Source organism: Meriones unguiculatus, chromosome 6 (assembly GCF_030254825.1).
Source record: "Meriones unguiculatus strain TT.TT164.6M chromosome 6, Bangor_MerUng_6.1, whole genome shotgun sequence".
In the NCBI taxonomy this organism is placed as follows: domain Eukaryota; kingdom Metazoa; phylum Chordata; class Mammalia; order Rodentia; family Muridae; genus Meriones; species Meriones unguiculatus.
In genome coordinates this window covers 78,719,481-78,742,010 of record NC_083354.1, presented here as the reverse complement: position 1 = coordinate 78,742,010, position 22,530 = coordinate 78,719,481, and the positions used below count along the sequence as shown (strand labels likewise).

The 22,530-nt window shown below is 36.3% G+C and overlaps 1 protein-coding gene across 1 annotated transcript; it reads right to left on the bottom strand.

The window, feature by feature from the left end:
* Window positions 1-244: 244 nt before the first annotated feature.
* Window positions 245-22,146, bottom strand: Trim23 (tripartite motif containing 23). The gene is made up of 11 exons (XM_021649378.2): window positions 21,981-22,146; window positions 17,392-17,554; window positions 16,381-16,502; window positions 13,801-14,079; window positions 13,062-13,244; window positions 11,439-11,654; window positions 8,225-8,359; window positions 5,799-5,928; window positions 5,205-5,315; window positions 3,937-4,061; window positions 245-2,141 (listed from the first exon to the last, which is right to left on the bottom strand). Exons 1-11 carry the CDS (start codon window positions 22,059-22,061, stop codon window positions 1,962-1,964), a joined length of 1,725 nt encoding a protein of 574 aa, XP_021505053.1. The 5' UTR covers window positions 22,062-22,146; the 3' UTR covers window positions 245-1,961.
* Window positions 22,147-22,530: the final 384 nt, after the last annotated feature.

The following is a 22,530-nucleotide window of genomic DNA, read 5'->3' as shown; positions in this document are numbered from 1 at the left end:
TATAAACCATTTCTGAATTACAGACCAAGGCCATATACTTGCCATATCTGCTTTATGTAATTCACACAGTAATGTAGAAATTCAGAGATATAAGGCAAATCCTAATATATTGTACTTAAAACATCTGTTGATTCTCAATCCTTGACATTTCCCAGAAGAAACTAATACAATCTTAACAAATGACTAATCAAAGGATGTAAGTATGCACTTTAATAAAAGCCCACCCAAGGAAAAGAATCACACATAAATACCACATTATATCTGTATTACAGTCAGATTTATGCACAACTTTAAAATTGTTTAGTTATATTTTAAGAATATGAATTACAAAGTTTAACAAAATTAGTGAAATAATAAACTTCATAATTTACAAGAAAAGCAAGTTCACATCTTAGTGTCAACATTTTCAGTTACCTACTACAGAAAACAGTTCAACGTCTCACAAGCAAATGCAACATCTTATTTTTCACAGTTACTAAAATCAGTCAAATATTAAATAATTTAACTATAAAGTATTACATATGCACACAAACTACTTGTAACAGCATGACCAGTGGCTTTCTTGAAAAACAAAGGACAAAATATTATATTTTTATTTACATATTGCCCATAACACTTAATGGGCTTTTTCTAATGCTGTTTTCTAAAAGTTAAAGAAGAAAAAGCACAGTCGCAAAAACTGAACCAGTACAGTGCCACCTAAAAATCACATCTTATTGCCAGATATCACTGTCCTTGTAACAATGCACTAAGTTATAACTCGACTTCATCCTAAAGTAAAAAGGGCATTAATAACAAGAAATCTAGCTATACTTAAATATAAGAAATCATGCTTCCATAATAAGTCTTTTACAAATAAACTAAAGAACATAAAATTTAACTTTTATTCACAACACTGCCATAATAAATGTAAACTTTTTAAAGTTTCTTTTCCTTTAGACATGTTCTTTTTAACTGAGACCTTGTCCTGAAGAGCCTTGATCCTTTTTATTGTCAAGTAAATGCACTTCACTTGGGAACCATGTTAAAGAAATTAGCATTCCCCAGTGCTTGAATAACCTTTAGCATAGGTAGTTTTCTATTTAGGTCTCTTTGTTTATGTATAAATGACTTGTTCTTCATGTAACTTACGACACTTTACCAACAAAGGATGCAATATTACTTAGCCAAAGTAAATGTGCTAAACAACTAAAGGACCAATTTAGGGATCTGACCTAGGAAATAAACTTAGGCCCAGTTCTAGAAATGGTTCTTGTGAGTGAAGATCAAACAACTTTCACAGTTCTTATTGTTCTTAGTTTAGTACCAGTTTACTGACAAGGTCCACTTAGATAATATTTCATTCTTTCTGTGCATTATGCAGAATGCGTTAGAAAAGTTATAGAAGACTATAGAAAAGTGTCATTTTCTATACTTTAGTCCCCAGCACTAACGATAATGTTATGCTGAATGTGAAAGTAAAGCAATCCTATTACCCCAATACAACTTCATTCAGTTCTAGAACACAACTGCCATATCTACTGCTAAGCACTGCCAAAACTGAATAAAAGGTGGGGTAAAGATACCATACTTTCTAGGTTCTGTTAGGCACTCCACTGGCCGTTTTTGTTTTTTTGTGTGTGTTTTTTGTTTTTTTTGTTTTGTTTTGTTTTTTTACTGAAATAAAGAACCTTCTCTTACTTATTTTCTGTGACCACTTCTCTTCCAATATACAGGTCATATATAAACTGAAAATTTCCAATACCTTCTTAAAGTGTTTATCCACATCTCTATTTAACCAATGTAATATGGTCATTTAAATTTCTCACAGAATAATTTTTTAAAGCAATAGTATACTTCTCAGTCCAGGAGTCTTATATATACATCCTAAATTATCATATTTCAGATGTAGAATTTCTTAGAATGCATCACATGCAAAGTAACTTTTAACCATTAAGCTTGAAACAACTGCTACATTAGAATCAAGCAACATCCAACACCCCAGCAGCCACAAGTTGCCGGGACAGCCAGTCAAGCCCTTCGTAGAGCCCCATACCACTTCGTGCATCACAGCCCTGAATATACCAGCTCCTACCACAGCATAATTTATGGAGACTGAGAAGTTCAGTGATTTCTTCTACTGAAAGTGCTCCAGCAACATCCTAGAAGACACAAAGTGTAATTTTTATCAGTCCTTCCAAGGGGTCATTACCGTCTATTATACTATTTATACAGAAAACTACTGATAACATTCTAATTGAATCCTAAAAACCTGTATTCATTTTTCAGTAATTATTCTAAGATTAACTGAAAGAACAAAGAACTTTGGTTAGGGTATGAATGTGTGTGTACATACATACATACATATGTAAATAATGAAATCAATAACATCTATGCCTTTTGTCTGAAAGATCACTGTAAGAAATCATCGACCCTTCCTCACCAAAAAAAAAAAAAAAATTTTAGTACATATATGGCATAAAATGTGTTTATGTAGAAATTATATAATGAAGGTTGTATTATTTCTCACCTTTGATCCTTCCCAGGAACAAATAGTAGTAATTTCTTATATATTTTTCAGGAAATTTTCCAACTACAGTCCAAGTACATACTCTATGTCTTGATGGTTTGAGTTTTTACTTAAAAGTAAGATATTTTTTTCACTTTAACACATGCTGATTATCTTAAAATTAAAACTGCATTTTTTTTGCATGAATGCAATGCAGTATAACAAGTCCTGCCATTATTGAAGTCATGTGTTCATATGCTATTATGAATTATGCTAGCCCTCTTCATCCATGGAGTCAACTAACTGGCTTAAAATTCTTCACATTTTATTATATGCCTACTCTGAACACTTCATGCTCCTACTTTTCAGAAGCCAACAACCAGTAAAAACCCCTTGTAGAACAGACACAGACTTCGGTCATTGTTCTCTAAACAATAAAGACTAACAACTATTAACATACCACTTGCATTCCAATGTCTTACAAGTAACCCGCAGATGATTTCAAGGATACAGGGGAAGATGCGTAACCTATATTCAAATACTAAATATTACATATTTAAAAAAAAAGAAAAGAACTTGGGTTTGATCTCTCTAAGGGTGCCCAGACCCAATCCTCCATGAATCATGAGGGAAAACTATACTCACACATACATACACATAGGTTAAGTTTATCTACATTTACAAAATTATCCTACGGTAACATAATATGTAATAGACCCTTAGAGTACATACATCTAACACTTGCACAAATGTTGCCACTGTCTTGTAATAAATTGTGTTTAGTACTGTATCGCAGGTATTTATCTTATTTGCGTGTTTACTGCTACAAGAAAAGATGTTGGCATTTCTTGCTAGATTGCCTATTGTTAATTTTTAGTGCGGTGAAAATTCTTTATTCTTCATTCTACTTTCCCCTCTTGTATTCAGCTTTACTTGAGAGAAATAGAGATGTCTCCGTGGTTAAAAGCATAAAAACCCAGGTTTTATTCCCCGCATTCAACTGTTCTCATAATACTGAGGCTTGTGGCTTACAATGGTTTATGGTCTCCAATTTCAGGGGATCTCACACCCTCTTCTGACCTCTGGGTACAAGAGATACACATGCACAGACATGCATGCAGAGTAAACACCCATACACATAAAATTTAAACTTAAAAGAAAACACCGGTCCTCCTAAAAGCATGCTCTCCCTCCTAAGAAGTTTAGGCTTAAGATAAGAATCTTATTTTAGGCTTAAGAATCTAGCCTTTACCACTCAATCCTTGTTGTATCAGTTACTTGATTTGTGTATGTATATTTATACTCTAGTATATCCAAGGTAACATTTTCCACAGCAGAAATGTTATAAATAGCTACCAAATTGATTCTTTGAAATCTTTTCAACTGACTTATAACAAAATATACAAAGCTACTAAAATAATGAGTGTTCTGACATAAAAATCCATTACCTGTTTGTTAGCAAATATCAGGAGCAAGGCATCTCGGAGTTCTTTTTCTGTTAACAGCTTTGCAAGTTCACTGTGTGCTTCACTAATTCTGTCTCTATGACTGCTATCAACAACAAATACAACAGCTACCAAAGCACACAAAAAAACAGTCGTTATTTGTTGTATTAGTTCGATGCTCTTACTCATGCTATTTCTCTTCCTGTTAATATTTCCTTCACATATAGACCCAAAGACAGCTATAAGTTGAAACCTATCACAATTTTAACTCCAATCATATAACCTAATGCCCCCACCCACCATATTCATGTGAAGGCTCAAAACCAAGGCCATTCATATATAACATGGGAACACTACCCCCGAGCTACATTTTTGTGAGACAAGTCTTGCTACATAGCTCATGCTACCTTTGAGATTGATATATATATATATATATATATATATATATATATATGCCAGGCCAGCCTATCCTCTTGATCCTGATCTACCTCCCTAAATCCAATTTTACATCCTTTATGATACAACCTAGTTTAGAATAGCTCTGTCTCTGTATTTCCCATAGCATTCTGTTAAGATTGTTGGAAGCTACTTCCCAGTTTTCTATAATAGAATATAATGTGTTTACATACACACGAAATTATACTTCTTTCTGTTAATTATGGCTTATACTAACTATAATATCAAAATTTCCAAGGTAGAAATTAGTCTCCCATTTAAATGGGAGTAGGATGACATTCAAAGCTCATGTTCTGTACGTTTCATGGGAGGGAGCACAAAGTGTGGAATGGAGCCAGGTGTGAAGAAAGGTTAGACGGAACGGTGGGATATATACATTTGGTACATATCCAGATAGGTTCCTCTGGGATCACACAGATCATGAAACAGGGAGTAGTGCTGTTGAGCAGTTATACTAGGCTACATGTTGACCTCAGAGTACACATGTACGGCACAAGTTCAACTCATGTTACTTTACTGTCAGCAGTCGTACCCACGGGACTACCAATAATAGTTTTCACCTTTAATAACAGCCAAGAGGAGGTTTTTTATTCTATAATAATGACCTACGATGAATAAAAGTGTGTTCCCCAGTTTTACCATTATTTTTAAATTTAAATAACATACATTAACACCATAGCATCCAATATCATCCTCCCTCTCAAATTCCAGCATTCTTTTGACAATTTTGCTAATTAGAGTACTATAAACTCATTTAAATTTTTTTTTTTTTTTTTTTTTTTTTAGTTAAAAAACATGTCATTCTTGACTCTTACCTTGTGTGTTGAGATAATAATGTTTCCACAACGGTCTTAATTTGTGTTTTCCACCCACATCCCAAATGGTGAATTTTAGATTTTTGTATTCCACGGTTTCCACATTAAAACCTGTTGTTTTGTCAAAACATTATTTTATTCTGTATTTACGTTAAACAATGAAGACACACCAATCACAAACAAGCCCATTTGTAATTTTGAGTTAGCAATTGTCTGCTTGTAGCAATAGCTACTTAAGCCAAACAAACTCTACTTCTAGTCCTTTGGGATGTTTGCCTTTCAGAGCAAAGCCCTCTACTCTTACCAGTGTCCTGAGGACCTGGACGTCCATACACCTGCCAGCTCTGTACCACTGCCGCCACCTCATTCTTCACAGTCAGATTCTATAAAGCTTCTATTCCTTCTCACTGTTCTATCAACATTCAGTCCTTTTTGCCATGTCACCATGTACATTTCAGCCCCACAACCATAATCTTGTTTTTCACTGAAAGATGTCTTAGAGCCAGAAAAGAGCCAAGCCACATGCATAGCAGTATCAATGCTCAGAGAACTCAGATAGCTATAAGCCAGTTGCCTATCAATATTCAAACTTACCAATTGTTGGAATAGGCTGCATGAACTCATCTTGTTTTAACTTGAATAAAATAGTAGTTTTTCCAGCACCATCTAATCCTAATGTAACTACTCGGATTTCCATTTTGGGTCCAATATGGACCCTGTTGTCCTGTGGTAATGAAAAAATTGAAGTGAGAATATAACATTTTTATGCTGCACTAAAAAACAAAATGGGTTACGCAGTTAATAAGGGAGATTGTTTAGTCAGTGCTGCTGTGTAAGCAAGAAAACCTGAGTTCAGATCCCCAGCATCTGCAAAATTTGTGTGTGGTAGTACATGTTTGTAAGCCCAGTGCTGAGGGGAACCAGGAAACCAAGACAAGTAGATCCCTAGACATCCATATTGAGTGACAGGCTACTTAAGCTCAACTGCTCCATAAGTATCAACTATATCTATATATAAGCTCCCAAATGTAATCTAATACTACATCTCAGAAACAAAATAATATTAAGGACAAAAATATAATCATGAGAAGAACCCCAGATACAAGCTGAGAAGCCACAGCATTTATGTTAGTACAAAACCAAGGAGAGAACTGGGGCTGGAACTAGTAGAAGAGGTTTCTTATCACAGACAAGGACAAGCTTGATCCCTAGTACTGCTAATAAACGGAGAAATAAGGTGAGGCAACATTGGTCTTGTCCTTACCAAATGTAACAAGATATAAACTAGAAAATAAAATTTTAGTAAACTGAATTTAACAACCAATTAAAATAATTATATACCATGACCAATGGGGTTTATGCCTGGAAGACAGATTTCAACATCAACAAATGAAAAACAAGAACTACATGATGATAATTGACAAAACATTTGAGAAAACCATTACGATTTTTACAATAAAAATTTAACAAACGAGGAATAGAAAACATACACATGAAAATCCCACAGCTAACATCTCTTAAGGTAGGAAAAAAGACAAAGCTCCCTTCTAGCCATTTCTACTTAATATGGTATTAACAGGAATATCCAACACACTGATTTAGAAGTTTTTTTAAATATATTTGTTTTATGTATATAAGTACTTTGCACATACATCTACACAGCAGAAAACAGCATCAGACAGTTGTAAACTGTCATGTGTTCTGGGAACTGAACTCAGTACCTTCAGAAGCAGTGAGTGCTCTTAACTCCTAAGCCATCATCTCTCCACATACCCTCTTCCCCCTCTCCCGAATTCGAAGTCTTAACTACAACAATTAAGAAATAAAAGACAAAATTATCCAAATCAAAAATAACCATGTGAAATTCTCTTTATAAATGGCCTGATCTTTATGTAGAAAGCCCTGAAGAAACTCCCCATCAAACTGTTAGAATGAATTTAGCAAAGTTGTAAGACACAATACCAACAGGAAAAGAAGAATTTCATTTTTATACATCAAAAATGAACAATTCAAAATGGAATCTAAGGAAGCAATCCCATTTACAACAGTATCAAAAGCAATAGCTTAATAATAAACCTAGCTAGAGACTTGAAAGACCTGTATGCCAAAAACTACAAAACATAAAAATAAAACTTCAAAAAACAGGAGAGGGGGTTAGCATGGCTCAGTGGCTCATCTGTTGCAGAGCACCAAGGCTCAGTTTCCAGCATCCACATGGAGGCTCACAACAGTCTATAACTCCAGTTCCAGTTCCAGGGAATATGACATCCTCATCTGGCTTCAGTGGGCACTAGGTGCACCTGTGATGCACACACATCATACATGGAGGCAAAATATTTGGAAAGCATTGCTAAAAGAAATTAACAAAGACATATTCGGTATTCCATGTTCTCAGATCTAAAAATTAATATTGTTCTAAATGAATATTGTCACTGTAACTTCCACACCACTTTGGAGTGGTGTGTGTTGGTACACATCTCTAATCCCAGCAGTAGGAAGAAAGAGGCAAGCGGATCTCTGTGAGTTTGAGGCCACAGATCAAGTTCAAAGATAGCCACAGCTACACAGACAAATCCTGGCGGGGTTGGGGGTGAGGGGGTGGGAGGGGAAGAGTCTGACTGGAAGCCACGCATGGGGTGCACACACAGAACACCAACAACTGGAAGTTAGAGAAAGGAGGTTCAGGCTAACCTCAGCTACTCAGAAAATTCAATATACTGTCTGAAAAAAAAAATTTATTTTGAAAAAAAAAAATCTAAGAAATTTGAATATTACCTGAATACCTGATAATAGTAATAAAGTATTAGAAATGTAAATTTGTTTTGGGTACAATTCCAATTAAATTGAGAAATAAGAACCAAGAGACTTAAATTTCATGTCTTTCTCTTTCCCATTGATTAAAGTTTTTCTTGAAATTGTACAACTCAGGAATTTCCTAGTGTTCTCTTTAAGTTGGTTTCCATTCCAGGCTACTCACAATCTGCAAAAACCACAGGTAAAAACACAGGACAGTACATCACCTTTGTAAAAGTGACTGGGATACTGGCATCCAATTGAATATGATCTGCAACTTCTGTAAACTGCTGCTGCTGTTTCTGCAGTGTTTCTAATAGTCTTGTGATTTCTTGTTTTGCCAATACAACTCTGCAATCATCCTAGAAAACAAGACGGTATTTCCCATGAAGTTTTTCTTTAAAAAAATGGATACTCCATCAACTGTCAATAAAAGACCACTTAACATTACAGTATTAAAAGTAAATTTTAGGAGCTCAGGAGCCATTGTTCAGTTGGTAAACGGCTTTCCTCACAAGCATGAGAACTCAATTCAATCCCCAGAACCTATGTAAAAAGCCAGGTACTGTGGTACTTGCTTGCAGTGCTGGGAAGGTGTAAAGTACATTTTGCTGGTAAACTGTCATGTGTTGTTTGAGCCCACTGAGATGCTGGCTCAGGAACTGGGGTCACTTCCCCACTTCAAAGCTTGTTTATGTTCAGTGTTTTCCAAGACCCCTTGTCTGGAAATAGGATAGCACCTTAACTCTGTGACAAGTTAGAAAGGGAACAGCAAGAAATTAAGAGTAAAAAACAGCATGTCTTATTTAGTTTCTTACTTCTGTGATAAAACACCATAACCAAAGTCAACTTTAGAAGAAAAGGGTTTATTTCAGCTTACAGTTTCACATCACCGTCCACCACTAAGAGAAGTCAGGGCAGAAACTCAACAGGGCAGGAACCTGGAAGCAAGAACTGAAGCAGGAAGCCACAGAGGCGTGCTGCTTACTGACTTGCTGACCATGTATTGTTCAGTCTATTTTCTTACAGCACTCAGGGTTAGGATGATGATATCCACCAGCCCAGGGATGGTGTTACCTACAGTGAGCAGGGCCCAGCCACATCAATCATCAAGCAAAAAAATGTACCATGGGGTTGCCCAGAGACCCCAGTGAGGGCCTCAATTGTGATACCCTCTCCAAAATCACTCTCCCCTGCATTGTTGACCTAAAACTAGCCAGCACACATCATGTTCTTAGAAACATCTAGATAACAAATTCCAAACATGTTAAACAAAACTATTGTTTGTTTACTCCATGATATAAAAGTGCTTAAGCGGAGAGAGAGAAGTATGACATTCAGCCACAGGAAGCTCATCCATGGAGAGAAAGCTCAGTGAGGAACTATAGCAGGAAGCCATAACTGCTCCAGTTGGTTTCTGCTGGATACTGTGAACACCTAATTTGTTAATGTCATCTCTACCTCCTAATCTGTTCTTTTATTTGAAAGCCTCACCCAAAGAGACACCCTTGGTCTGTCTGGGATTCCATTAGTCAAGAACTACAGCTGGCTCCCTAAATGGGGCTTCCCTAGTCTGTTTCTGTGGTTCTCATTCAAAACTGAAGATATGGTTGTTGTAAATCATTCTCAATACTACATACAAGAGTGAGAGATAAGAGGAGCCCTAATGCTCAGGAAGAACATATGTAAAAAGAGATACACAGTACTCCTTAGGATGACACCTGAGGTTGTGCTGTGGCCTTCATATATATGTACATCTGGACATATATACTTTCATAACGCAAGTGTATATGCACACATTCATACATACATAAACTCTTATTATTTGGGGACAGGGTTTTACTGTATAGCCCTGGCTGATCTGGAATTCACTTTGTAGACCAGGCCGGCCTTGAACTCACAGAGATCAACCTAACTCTCCCTCCCTAGTGCTAGGAAAAAGATGTGTACGACCACACCAAGCTACATGAAATTCTTTTTGAATTTTCAAATATTTATTTGCATATATGTATTAATATTTTGCATCAACATGACCAAAAATCAAATGACAAATAAATGAAGTAGGAGAAACAGAAAAAAGGTTGTTTTTATGTATGTGAGTATTTGCATATTTATTTATCTGTGCATCACAAGTGTATAGTGCCCATGGTAATGTAATAAACCTGTAAGGACCCCATGAAGCCAGAAGTGAGCTTTCTAAAAACATGGTATCCTCATATGTGAACTTATATTCAGAGACACTCCAAGTCAAGAGTGACCCACAGCAAGTTAATGCCTTTCAGCTTCCCTGTCTTGTTCAAGATGAATTTAGAGGACAAAAACAGCTACTTGCAGAGATCTAACCCCCGTATCTAAAAGAAGAGCAAGACTAGGTTGAAAGGCACCATAATAAATGGCATATATACTGTGATAGAAATCTTGGTCATGAACTTGACACACATAGGAAAAGAGAATCTCAATTGAGGAATTGCTTCCACTGGCTTTGCCTGTGGGGATGTCTGTGGAGCACTTTGATTGCTAACTGACGTTGGAGGACCCAGACCAAGATGGGTGGTGTCAACCCTGGGCAGGTGGGTCTGAACTATGTAAGAAAGGGAGCTACACAAGCCAAGGGACACAAGCCATTACGTAGCATTCCACTACACTATCTGCTTCAATTCTTATCTCCACATTCCTTCCGTGGCTTCCCTCAGTGATAGACTGTTACCTGTAAGGAAAAAATAAACCCCTTACTGCACCAAGATAGTTTCTGTCAGTGTTCTTTTATAGTGACAGAGAACAAGCTGGAAGACACATCAACTTTTACAAGTCAATATGTCAGCAATAAACAAGACTAATAGTGAGATTGCAGGCTAGCCAAACTCTAAGTATAATGAGACATGTAGGAAAATATTGACATTGGTAGAAGTTTTAAACTATAATTTCAAATCAGCATAATTATTAACAGCACATCAGTGAAGATAAGATAGACTGCAGTTTTGCAAGAATTCCTAAGGCAATAATTATCCCTAAATCTCCCACTTGTGACATTTTTTTAGATCAGCCTTGAATCTCACTTTTTAAAATAAGGAAATCACCTGCAAGCTGAGTAATGAATTAAAGCGTCCAAGAGTAAACATTTGAGTTAGACCATGAAGGAGGAAGACTTCCACTGAAAGAAAAGAATACACACTACATCTAAAGATAGAACACATGCAAACGGACATTGCATGATTGAAGAACGATGTTACAGGGGTCCTAGAATAGTTTTATGACAGGAAAAGCAACAGGAGGACAACACATATGGCTGGTGGAACAATCTGAAATTACAGAACATGTATTATGATCAATGTTAACACATGCAATAGAACCCAGTCACTACATTAATGAAAGAGAGGAGTATATCTCTGATAATTGTGCACTTAATATTAAGTGTAGCCTAACAACCTCTCAATTACCTACCTGCTGCAAAGTCTTTTCACAATGGAGGCAGGCTGTTGAAACCTGGGACAAGAGAATAGTCATATCCTCCTGTTGCTGCCTGAGCCAAATCAGTTTTTCTCGAACATGGGCATCAACAACACTTAGAGCCATTTCTTCTTGACGACAAAGAGTTTCATGTAAATCAGAAAAATAAGCTCTGACACATGATCGAGCATTCTCTGCAGTACCTGGGACCTATGAAGACATGAGTACATTTTAAACAATTAAAGCCTTAAATACTTCATATGTAAACTATCAAAATTTAAATACCATCTGCACTCTTATAGACTTTAATCTCTCCATTAGACCTTTCCTTTTAAATATGAACTTTGAATATTTAATTGTTTATAAATTATATCTGAAGCAAAATGGAATCTTATCTGGAGCTTTCCCCATCTCCAAACCTAATTAAATGGTCAGTAAATGGTAACTTCATCAAGTTACTGAAATGGAAGGAAGGAAGGAGGGAGGGAGGAAGGGAGGGGGAGAGAGGAAAGGAGGGGAGGGAGGGAGGGAGGGAGGAAAGGAGGGGAGGGAGGGAGGGAGGGAGGGAGGAAGGAAGGAAGGAAGGAAAGACCAAAGAAAGAAAAATAAATAAAAAACACAATTCATCCTTAATATCTTTCACATTCTATCATGTCTTAGCAAATTCTGCTGGACTTCAAAATATTTCCAGAACCTAGCCATGCCTTACTGCCGTCACCTCCAGCAAACTGCTATGCAAAATATAATTTCTTATCTGATTATGGTAAACAGCCTTCTAACTTCTCGTAATTTCCTGACCAATCAAACTACCCACCAATCAATACTGACAACTACTTGCCAAGACTTACTATTCTTTAAAATCTCAAATTCATCTTTTTTACTGCTTCTCCAATACTACAGGACACAAACATCTCTGAACTAGATGATTTCAATGATGTCTTAATACATCTTCCTGCTTCTACTGCTACTTTCTTCCAATTCACTTTCTATATTTTTAATGGTTTTTAATGTATAAAATTAACAGTTTTTAATGTAAAGGTCAATAGTTTAATGGCTCACAATTACTCTTAAGCTTAAGTGTTAAAGTCTCCAACATGACTAATAGTTCTGGTGTGACTTGGTCTTCAAGTCTTCCATTCTTTTTTCTTCTTGACAGACACAGTTCAAAGCTCCAAACGTACTGAACATTAAGAACCTACAATCCATCCAGCCCTTACTTTCAATCACTTATATACACCCTCCCCACCTGGGACAACTGCCTCCCAACCCTTACCTTTGACTGAATTCCATCAAATCTCAGTTTAAACATCACTTCTAAGAAGTGCATCCATGAACTTCTAAGTAGTACATCCATGAACTACACGATAAGTTAGACCTCTTATATACTATCTAGTTTAATGTACTTCCCTACCCACAACAGAAAATAATATCAAACTTGAAACTCTTTTGTGATAGATTATAGACACCATTTTATATATATATATATATCACATATATTAACAAAAACTCATGTTTGGTGTCCAGTATAGTACTAGCACATTGTATCTGTACAATACTTACTATAAGATGCAAATGAAAAAGATTAAGAAAACAAACAGGGAAGAAAAGAATCCATACATGTTCTGTGTGAGCCATTCCAATTCCATCTTCCACTATTTGTTCTCCTCCTTCAATATGCTGAACAATTCCAATTAATTTTCTGGAATAATCTGATATTTCCTCAGTGAAGGTCCGTATGCAATGAGCCATGTCTAAAATTGATGCTCGGATCTGGTTAGCTTCTGGTTCCAGTACTGAATGCTATAAATCCAACACAATTATAGGAAAGAATTCATAGTGGTATCTACTGACTTACAAAAACTACTTAAAAAATTTTAATATAAAGGAATATCAACTTTAAGTGGCTTTTGTAACACATTTCAAACAAGTACAAAATAAGAAAACAAAATATACTAATTTATTTTCACTGCTTTTTAAGAGAGTTGTACTACAAAGAAATAAGTCAGAAGTTGGAATTCCATGTATTGCTATTCAAGAAACCAAGAGATTGTTCAAAATTATATCATAAGAGTTATTAATAGACATAAATATTATCAAAGCCATACAGTATATTATAAAAACATGCACATAAAGATAAGACTTTTTAGTATCCTGGAAGTTATCATGAAGCCTCTCTGAAATTTACCATTCAGAAATTAAAAATCTTCAGTTTTTTCCATGCAACTGAGACCAACTCATTAATCACTTAACTTTCTTCAAAAGCTAAAGTTTATGTCTTCACATAAATAAACAGGTCAACAAAAACAAATGGAAGGCTGGTAAAATACCTAATTATCCAACTAAATTAAGTTCATACCTTGTGACCTTGATGTTTTCCATATTCTTTGCATACACAGCACATGAGTGGGCTACTTTGACAACCTTCTTCCAAGCAAACAAACTCAATGGCATGCACCTGGTGCTGACAGCACATGGTTTTCTCATGAGGTTTATCAGCTAGAGGCACTCGCCTGTGCTTCGCTAATGTCTTTGTAGAATGAGTAACTTGAGAACACTCTGAGCACAAGTGAGTCGCACACACAGTGCAATATACAGATGCAACATGAGCTTCATCTTCATCACAGCGAATGATGCTCTAAGAAATAAAAAATAAATAATGCCTTAAAATTGTGCTCATTAAAACACTGCAAACTTTGAACTACAAGACTCCACAACCTTTTCTATTTAACATACCAGGCTCATACATGGTATTTTCAAAAGAAAATTGGTTATGTCAATCTTTCCAAATAAAAACAAAGAACCAAGAAGTTGAACAAAGATAATAAACAAATAAGTGGCTTCTAGAACAAGAAGGAGTTCTGGAAGCTTTAATAATCTATGATGTAACAACACATCACAGAAGGAAGGCACAGAAAATAACCAGCTACAGCTTAATGAACTCATCAGCTGGATACAGCTTAGCTAGTTGTTCACAGGATTCCCTTAACCAACCCAAGTTCAGCTTCTTCTATTAACTAAACTCTGCTTAAACTCTATATTGGTTTGGTCTATTGGATGTAGTACATGCATCCAGTATACATCTATGATCTCCCACAAACTTTATTTAGTAATGAAAATATACTGGTAAGTATAAAGGCTAGATGCTATCTATCCATCGAAAAACTATTTTTTCAGGAAAGTAAGAAGCTATCTGTATAACATTATCAACACAGGTTATGACTTGGGGGCAAAAATAAATTCATTCTCATGAATAGTCTTCTTTTTTTTCTCCCAGTGCTGAAAATTGAACCAGAACCTTATAAACGCCAGGCAAATGGTCTACCACTGAACTACATACAAAACGTTGTATAGATTTACAGTTTGTGCAAAGATGTCTTCCATCAAATTTTTGAAAGAAGCATAACCACAAAAACACTATTTAAAAAAAAAAAGACTTAAATTCCTGTTGCTTTAGTTACCTGTCATGAGTATGTGTAAGAAAAAAAAAAAAAAAAACAGAACAGCATTATACTGTGTAAATAACCTAATATGGTTTTGAATTAGCTATGAAAAGTTTGAAAACACCAGACACCCTGATGTAAGATGGGAAGTTCTGATCTCAATAGATTCTGAGACCTGAAATTAATTAATTAATTAAGTAAGTATATATGTCCTAATATACACAAACTTTCAAATAACGCACAAGTGAATGGATGAAAATCATGACTAAAAATCACATATTTAGAAAATAAATAATAAGCCCTTTATGCCAGCTGCTAAATATAATTTTTAATTTTTTTGAAGTATCAAACAACGTTTCTTTGGTTGTGGTCCTGGTGCGCAAACCCCGGGTTTCTTCCATGGTAAGCCAGTACTCTTCACTGAACCATGCCAAAATATTTATAAAAGAAAGGCACTGGAAGTGTGTAAAAATAACCTTTCAGATAATGAGGAATGCTTTGAAAACTGCTATATAATAATAAAAGATTGTTAACTGGCAAAGGAGACACTTAGTGTATAATTCCAGAAATAAAAATTAGATAGTACACAAATGGTCAAATTAAATTTTTAAATGACCCAGAGAATGAATCAATTTATTTTGCAACAATGATAAATATGTATTTGAATTATAAAATACTCATGTATAAAATAATTTGTGAACTCCACAGTACATAATATTCTAGTATTTTAAAATAAAGGTAGAAGATGAAGCATTAAGAACTGCAACAATTTTGTAAATGAGAATGCTTCAATTCAAAAATCATTTTTCTAATTCATTTTAATAGAAAGACATCACCAAAGGGAGGATACAATCAATATGTTAGGTTTTTTTCCCCTTGAATCAAATATGTAGTTCTTAAAGTTCATTACTAACACCACTATCTGAAAATATCCTTCTATACAGAAATCTTTCATTTGTTAAACTATGCAGACAACTCTTGCAGTGCTAAAAATGTGTTTTCACTTATTAATGGTTTGTTTTGGCAATATTTACCAGGCATCTGCCTGCAGAATAACATACATCAAGCATATTGTTTAACTTTTTCTTATTGTTTTGCAAATACTTAATAGTAGCAACTTCCTCAGATTCCACTGCTAGTTCACCTCTAAACTGAATGGCTTCTCATAAAGTTTGTCTATCTTGTATTTTGCCACTGAGATTTAGTTTTGTGTATTTCTCTTATGCTCTTCTACCTTAAAGGTTTTCCTTACACATCACTAAATTATGATAAGGGAAGAGTCTCCTCATAGAGCAGGTTAGGCATAGAACTTCAACAAGTTTTAGTTTCTGTTTTATTTTTGAGAACAGTGTTCACTTTGGAATTGTAATACAGTAAAAAGCTGTGTTTCTAAAACTCAGATAAAGCAAACAAGGTAAGGTTGTACACATATTGGAAAGTGTTTTAGTCTTTAAAAATCTTCTTGTAAGAAGTATTTCAACAAGTCCTCTCAGTACCTCTCCAGATATCCCAATGGCTTCCTCTGCAGCTCCATACTGACCAATATGTCCATTTTGCAATCGCTCTAAAAGCTCCAGTAAAGCAAAGTTCTTTTTCAGACCCCACACTCCTGAATCTCCTAGGACAAATATGAAAACAAAAGTAAATGTAACAAAATAAAAGTTTAATCATTTGCCGCAGACCTTAGGAGTAATTTCTAACACACATAGTTCAGTCATTAATAATGTCTGAAAGCTGCCAGGAAAATGGCTTTATAATGTTAACAACTAAGCACTACAAGTAAACACATTTCTTACGTATCTTTTTTTTTTCCAAGTATTTCAATATTTAAAAAAAATTTTTTTTACAGCTACCTACAATAAGAAATGCATTTTACATCACAACCCAGGAAAGCACACACAGCAGAAAAAACTGCAGTTGCACAAACGAGGGGCTACAGAGATGGCCCAGTGACTGCAGTGCTTGCTGCCAATCACAAAGCTCAGAGTCCAGGTCTCCAAGCCCACACAAATCCAAGTGGGTGTAGCGGCTCACTGCTATTCTAGCATCAAAAGGTAAAGTTGGGATTTCTGGAGCTGCACTAGCAAGACTAGCAATACAGGCCAGTTCCTAAAGAGTCTCAACATCAACGCTGGTCATCCCCACACAGGCAGACACATATTGAGGCTCAAATGACTTAATACATATTTTGACAACCTGCTTGTTCATTTTCAAGGTACTGGATTTATAGGTTTAGGCAAAAGATTTACTCTGTGATGAAGTATTCTCATTTCTTTGAATAAAAATAGCACATATTTCTGATACTTCTTAAAGCTCTTTGTATTAAGTATTGAATATAAAAACCTCAGATTTTTCACTGGTAATTAAGAGTGGGCTAGGTTACACTTAGAATCCCACTGACTTTTAATAGAAACAAATTCTGAAAGCTCTTTGGAATTTAATCTAAAAAGTCAAGTGTAAAGAAATCTTTTTCTCTGACATTTGTATTACATGAATAATTTTCCTACCCAGGTCTGTTACTTGTCGATCAAATGGGCAACGTATTGCTCTTCCATGCAGAGGCAAGCGAGTGAGACAGTCATGACAGACTGTGTGGCCACAAAGAAGGAGGCGAGGAACTTTATCTCCTTGCAAAGAGAAGACATCTTCACAAACCCCACACTCCAGAACCTAGTATGTGAAACAGAAACACATACTTTGTAAACAGTATTGAAACAATATTCAAATAGTTTAGATTTAAAAACAATTGACATAGTATATTAAATCAACCTTCTTACTTTATTCCACCATGAAAAAAACTTAGTTATAAAACATTGTCGCATTTTTATTCATTCCCATTTGACAGACCTTGCCAAAGTGAAACCTCCTTGAAATACTCTTATGTCGCAAATTAATGTACTTAACATAATTTAATCTTCTGAAAGCTGAATATGTAAGAATTTATAATTCTACTGACACTGCCAATCAACAATCATTTCATTTTGCTTTCATTTACATTTTTAAAAACTGTTTTAAGATAAACCTACTAAAATCTGTACATCTAAAGAAACTAATCAAGAGAGAGGACCCTGACTAAAACGCTCAATCCCCATCGCGAAAGGCAAAGAGGATGGACATCAGAAGAAAACAGGAAACAACCTAGGAACCTGCCACAGAGGGCCTCTGAAAGCCTCTGCCCTGCAGACTATCAAAGCAGACGCTGAGACTTATAGCCAACTGTTGGGCAGGGTGCATGGAATCTTATGTAAGAAGTGGGAAATAGTAAGAGCTGGAACCACACAAGGAGAGCAACAGAACCAGAAAATTTGAACACAGGGGTCTTCCCAGAGACTCATACTCCAACCAAGGACCATGCATGGAGATAACCTAGAACTCCTGCACAGATGTAGCTCATGGCAGTTTAGTGTCCAAGTGGGTTCTATAGTAATGGGAAGAGGGACTGCCTCTGACATAATCTGATTGGCCTGCTCTTTGATCACCTCCCCCTGAGAGGTGAGCAGCCTCACCAGGCCACAGAAGATGACAACGCAGCCACTCCTGATGGGATCTGATAGACCAAGATCAGAAGGAAGGAGAGGAGGACCTCCCGTATCAGAGGACTTGGGGAGGGGCATGCGTGAAGAAGGGGGGAGGGAGGGTATGACCGGGAGGGGAGGAGGGAGGGGCTTATGGGGGGTACAAAGTGCATAAAGTGTAGTTAATAAAATAAATTAAATTTTAAAGAAGACTTATTCTTATTTTGTTTACGGGTGCTCTGCCTGCATGTGCGTGCACCGTGTTCATGCAGTGTCCGCAGAGGTCAGGAAAGAGCGTCAGACTTCCTGGAGCTAGAGTTACAGGTGGCTGTGACTCACCATGTAGGTGCTGAGAACCAAACCAGTCCTTCAAAAGGGCAGTCAGTGCTCTCAATAGCTAGTATCTCTCTAGATCCTCTTTTATTTCCTTGCAAAATGACATTTCACTGAGTATTCCTGTATGGACCTCACTCCAAGCTGGCCTGAAACTTACAGTGATCCTCCTGCCTCTGTCTCCCAAATGCTAAGATTATAGGAGGTTGCTACTATGTCCAGCTAAACCACCAATTTCAACAAAATAATCTAAAATGTGTTTTGGGATGGCAATCTCTTCTCTAAACTATAAAGAACTTTTAAGAAAGTCTCCAAGGATGTTCAGTAAGGTCTAGATTTCACAAAATGCTATAAAGGCAAAAACATTAGCTGAGAATTAAAACCCAATTCCCCTTTTTACTGATAAAGTAGCTCTGACTTAGAAAATATTTATCTAGTTGTAGTCACAGGTATATGACTTACTGAAAGGCAGTCAAGAGAAAAGCTGTGAGAACTGGCTCACCCTGATTCTCAGGTGGGTTAATATTTTATAAATAGTCATAAAGTGTAATTAACCATCTTGTTTGTGTTGTTTTCAGTTTTGATTGCTTTTTAAAAATATTCACAATGAATTATTCCATTGTCTACCAAGCAAGACACTACAGTTTGGACCTGTTCTGTTGCTTCACTGACATACCCTTCAGCCTCCTATACTGCAAGTGTATCCCAGCACAGGAGGTATTTCTTCGCTCCTTCTTCTCTATACTAATTACTGATGAGGAAACAGGTAAACATTTACCTACTGGTTTCCTTTTTTAAAGTTTTTACTTTCATAAACCAAAAAATTCCTAAATAACATATCTCTTAGTCTAGCCATCTCTCCCTCCAATTGAAATGACCACATTATCCTCTGGGTTTCCATGTACTCTGAGTATCTATCTGCCTGTCTGACCCAAATACTTCAATACTTTAACTGACCAGCCTGTCTTTTCCTATTAGAACAGGAATGCTTAACAGTATACTCCAAATATAAATGACCTATATGCTTATGACAATAAAATCCAACAAAATTTAAAAAATTAAAAACAATTCAGGCCACCAAACTCACACAACACAAAATAAAAAATTTAGAGTGGAAATCTCATTAGGACCATTACAGTTTTAAAACTTGATTCTCCAATACATTTAGACTTAGAAATTAAGATGCAAACATCTTTTACTGTAAATAAACTGGGTAATTCATAGTTGTCTCATATATTGGTATAGTTCAAAAAAACATAAATATAGTATAATTCACAAGAAAAAATATCTTAAACTATATTAAGTTAAATATATAAGGAAAATTTTAATTACATTAAGAGTTCAATCTAACTCATTAAGGTGCAAAGAATAACTACATCAAGATACTTTTTCAAAAAGTTAACACTTTGTATTAATGAAAGTGCAGGAAAACAATTTCACCAATATGAAAAATTGAGCAATAACAGCATCTATGGAAGCAATTTAGTAGTACTTAAGATATTTATTCTAAACTACACCATTCACATAAGACAAAATCCAAATGTTTTCTTCCTTATTATTGTTGTTTTTGTTACTGGGAAATACCAGGCAAATATTCTACTATTGAGTTACATTCACAGCCCATAAATGAAAAGATCGGTGTGTTATTCCTTAAAATACTATTTGTAGCATCAATTAAAAACAAAGTAAATATACATATAAATGCTAAATTGAATGATAAATTATAGTGCATTCAATGCCGTAACTGCATGTTTTTATGTATATACACAGAATATCATGAATAAGATGCAAAGAAAGTCATGCTAGTCATTCCAAATGTTGAAATTAAATTCACAAAATACTCTGCATATATTCTCTACTTGGCAAAAGCATAATTCAAAATATTAAATCTCAAGCATAAAGTATGCCTAATGAGGGCTCCTTCACATTTCAGATTTTTGTACCTTGAATATAATTTCATTAATATAAACAATTAGCTGAATCAACAACCAGAAACAAACAACTGATAATAAATTGAGGGCATAAATTCCTCAAAAAAGAACTTCGCTTAAAAAAAAGAAATCTATGATTTAATGAATTAAAAGAAAGTTTAACCAGACTTGGTTCACTGTTATCAATCCAAGTGTACATTAAAATCACTTCTGGAAATTTAAAAAAGTACTGGAAATTTAAAAAATTACAGGAGGTTGCTACTATGTCCAGCTAAACCACCAATTTCAAAAAAATAATCTAAAATGTGTTTTGGGATGACAATCTCTTCTCTAAACTATAAAGAACTTTTAAGAAAGTCTCCAAGGATGTTCAGGTAAGGTCTAGATTTCACAAAATGATATAAAGGCAAAAACAACATTAGCTGAGAATTAAATCTTAATTCCCATTCTTACTGATTCTAAGTAGCTCTGACTTAGAAAATATTTATCTAGTTGTAATCACAGGTATAGAGTGTCAATACACTCTGAGTTGTCAGTTAATCTCTTGGCCACAGATGATCTTTAAAGTTAAAGCCACTTGCCCCGTCCAGATTCTATTTTACAGTTTGGGGGGGGGGGGGGGAGATGAGCTTCTTCACATACTTGCACTTAATTTTTAGTAAATGCATTTTGTAAATATGGTAGAATCTTCTAAGCAGAAGGTACTCCATACATCTAGTGTTGAAGCCCAACTATGGTGCAGTTGAAGACTCCTTAAGTTTTCAGACTGTACTATTCAGAGTCAAGGGGCAGCTCAAAAATGTACATGAGTGCAATGTTGAAAGGCAGATTTTTACAACCAATAAACTCTTGGCCCTTGCCATATATTGTATGAACTTAAACCTCGGGTTCCTTCCATATAAAATGCGAATTAACATCTACCTTTAAAGTAGATACTGGCGAGCTGAAACATCTACCATAGAACTTGTATATTGTAATGACTGTTTAATACAACTACGCCAATTAATTGCCTGTGGAGGCTTCACTAGAAACAGAAGACTAGGGGAGAAACCAATCCAGGTCAACTTCCACAGGCCCACGCGGTGCTTTTCACCAACAGCCCCACGGACGACGTTGACGCCTCAGTCAGAAAACAGGGCAACTGCAGGCCAGCTGGGCAGTGACAGCCGAGGGGCTGGAAAGGCTTGCAACGCCCGCCGGGTTCCAGAGGCCTCGCATCCCGCCCTGCCAAGCCCGGGCCGCACAGTCGCGGCCAGGTCTCCGGGACGGACCGAAGGGAGGCCGCAGGTGGAGAACAGAGCACGCAAGTTCCCTCACCTTCACCACAGCCGTCCCCCGGCTGCCCTGCCGCCCACTGTCTACTCCGGCTCCGGGCTTGTTTACAGCAAAGGCAGCCATCCTGGGAGGAGCGGCGCCACAGCTGGAGCAGAGCCTTTAATTGAGAGGGGTTGAGCGACCTTCCCAGAAGCCTCGGCGCACGCCGCCGCCACGCGTGCGCAGTGCAGATGGGACGCCGTTCCGCCTCTTCGGACCGCTTCTCTCCCGTCAGTCATTGGCTGTACGGCCTGCGCGTGCGCGCTATGCTGTCTTGAAGCCGTCCGCGGGTAATGGAGGGAAGAAAGAAAATGTGAAAAACAAACAAACAAAAAAAAAAAAAAACGGATGGAGCATAAATAAAAATTTAGGATAAAAATGCCGTTCCTGTACTGATTTTTTTCCTCGAAAACTGAAAAGAGCCAGAGTGAAGGAGTGAGCTACAGCTCCTTGCTATCCTCCGCCCACTGTGAAATTTTTACAAAATAAACTACAAATCCCAGCATGCCACGCCACTTCCTAACCCCGCCTCCACAGCGCAATGTAAGCCTTT

What these genes read in the sequence shown, in the direction of transcription:
- Trim23 (XM_021649378.2), bottom strand. Translation starts at nt 22,061, where the DNA reads ATGGCTGCCTTTGCTGTAAACAAGCCCGGAGCCGGAGTAGACAGTGGG. An exon ending in GAAAACATCAAGGTCACAAG is followed by an intron (nt 13,245 to 13,800) that starts GTATGAACTTAA and finishes TTGGATTTATAG; the next exon opens with CATTCAGTACTGGAACCAGA. An exon ending in GCAGCCTATTCCAACAATTG is followed by an intron (nt 5,316 to 5,798) that starts GTAAGTTTGAAT and finishes ACAAAACAACAG; the next exon opens with GTTTTAATGTGGAAACCGTG.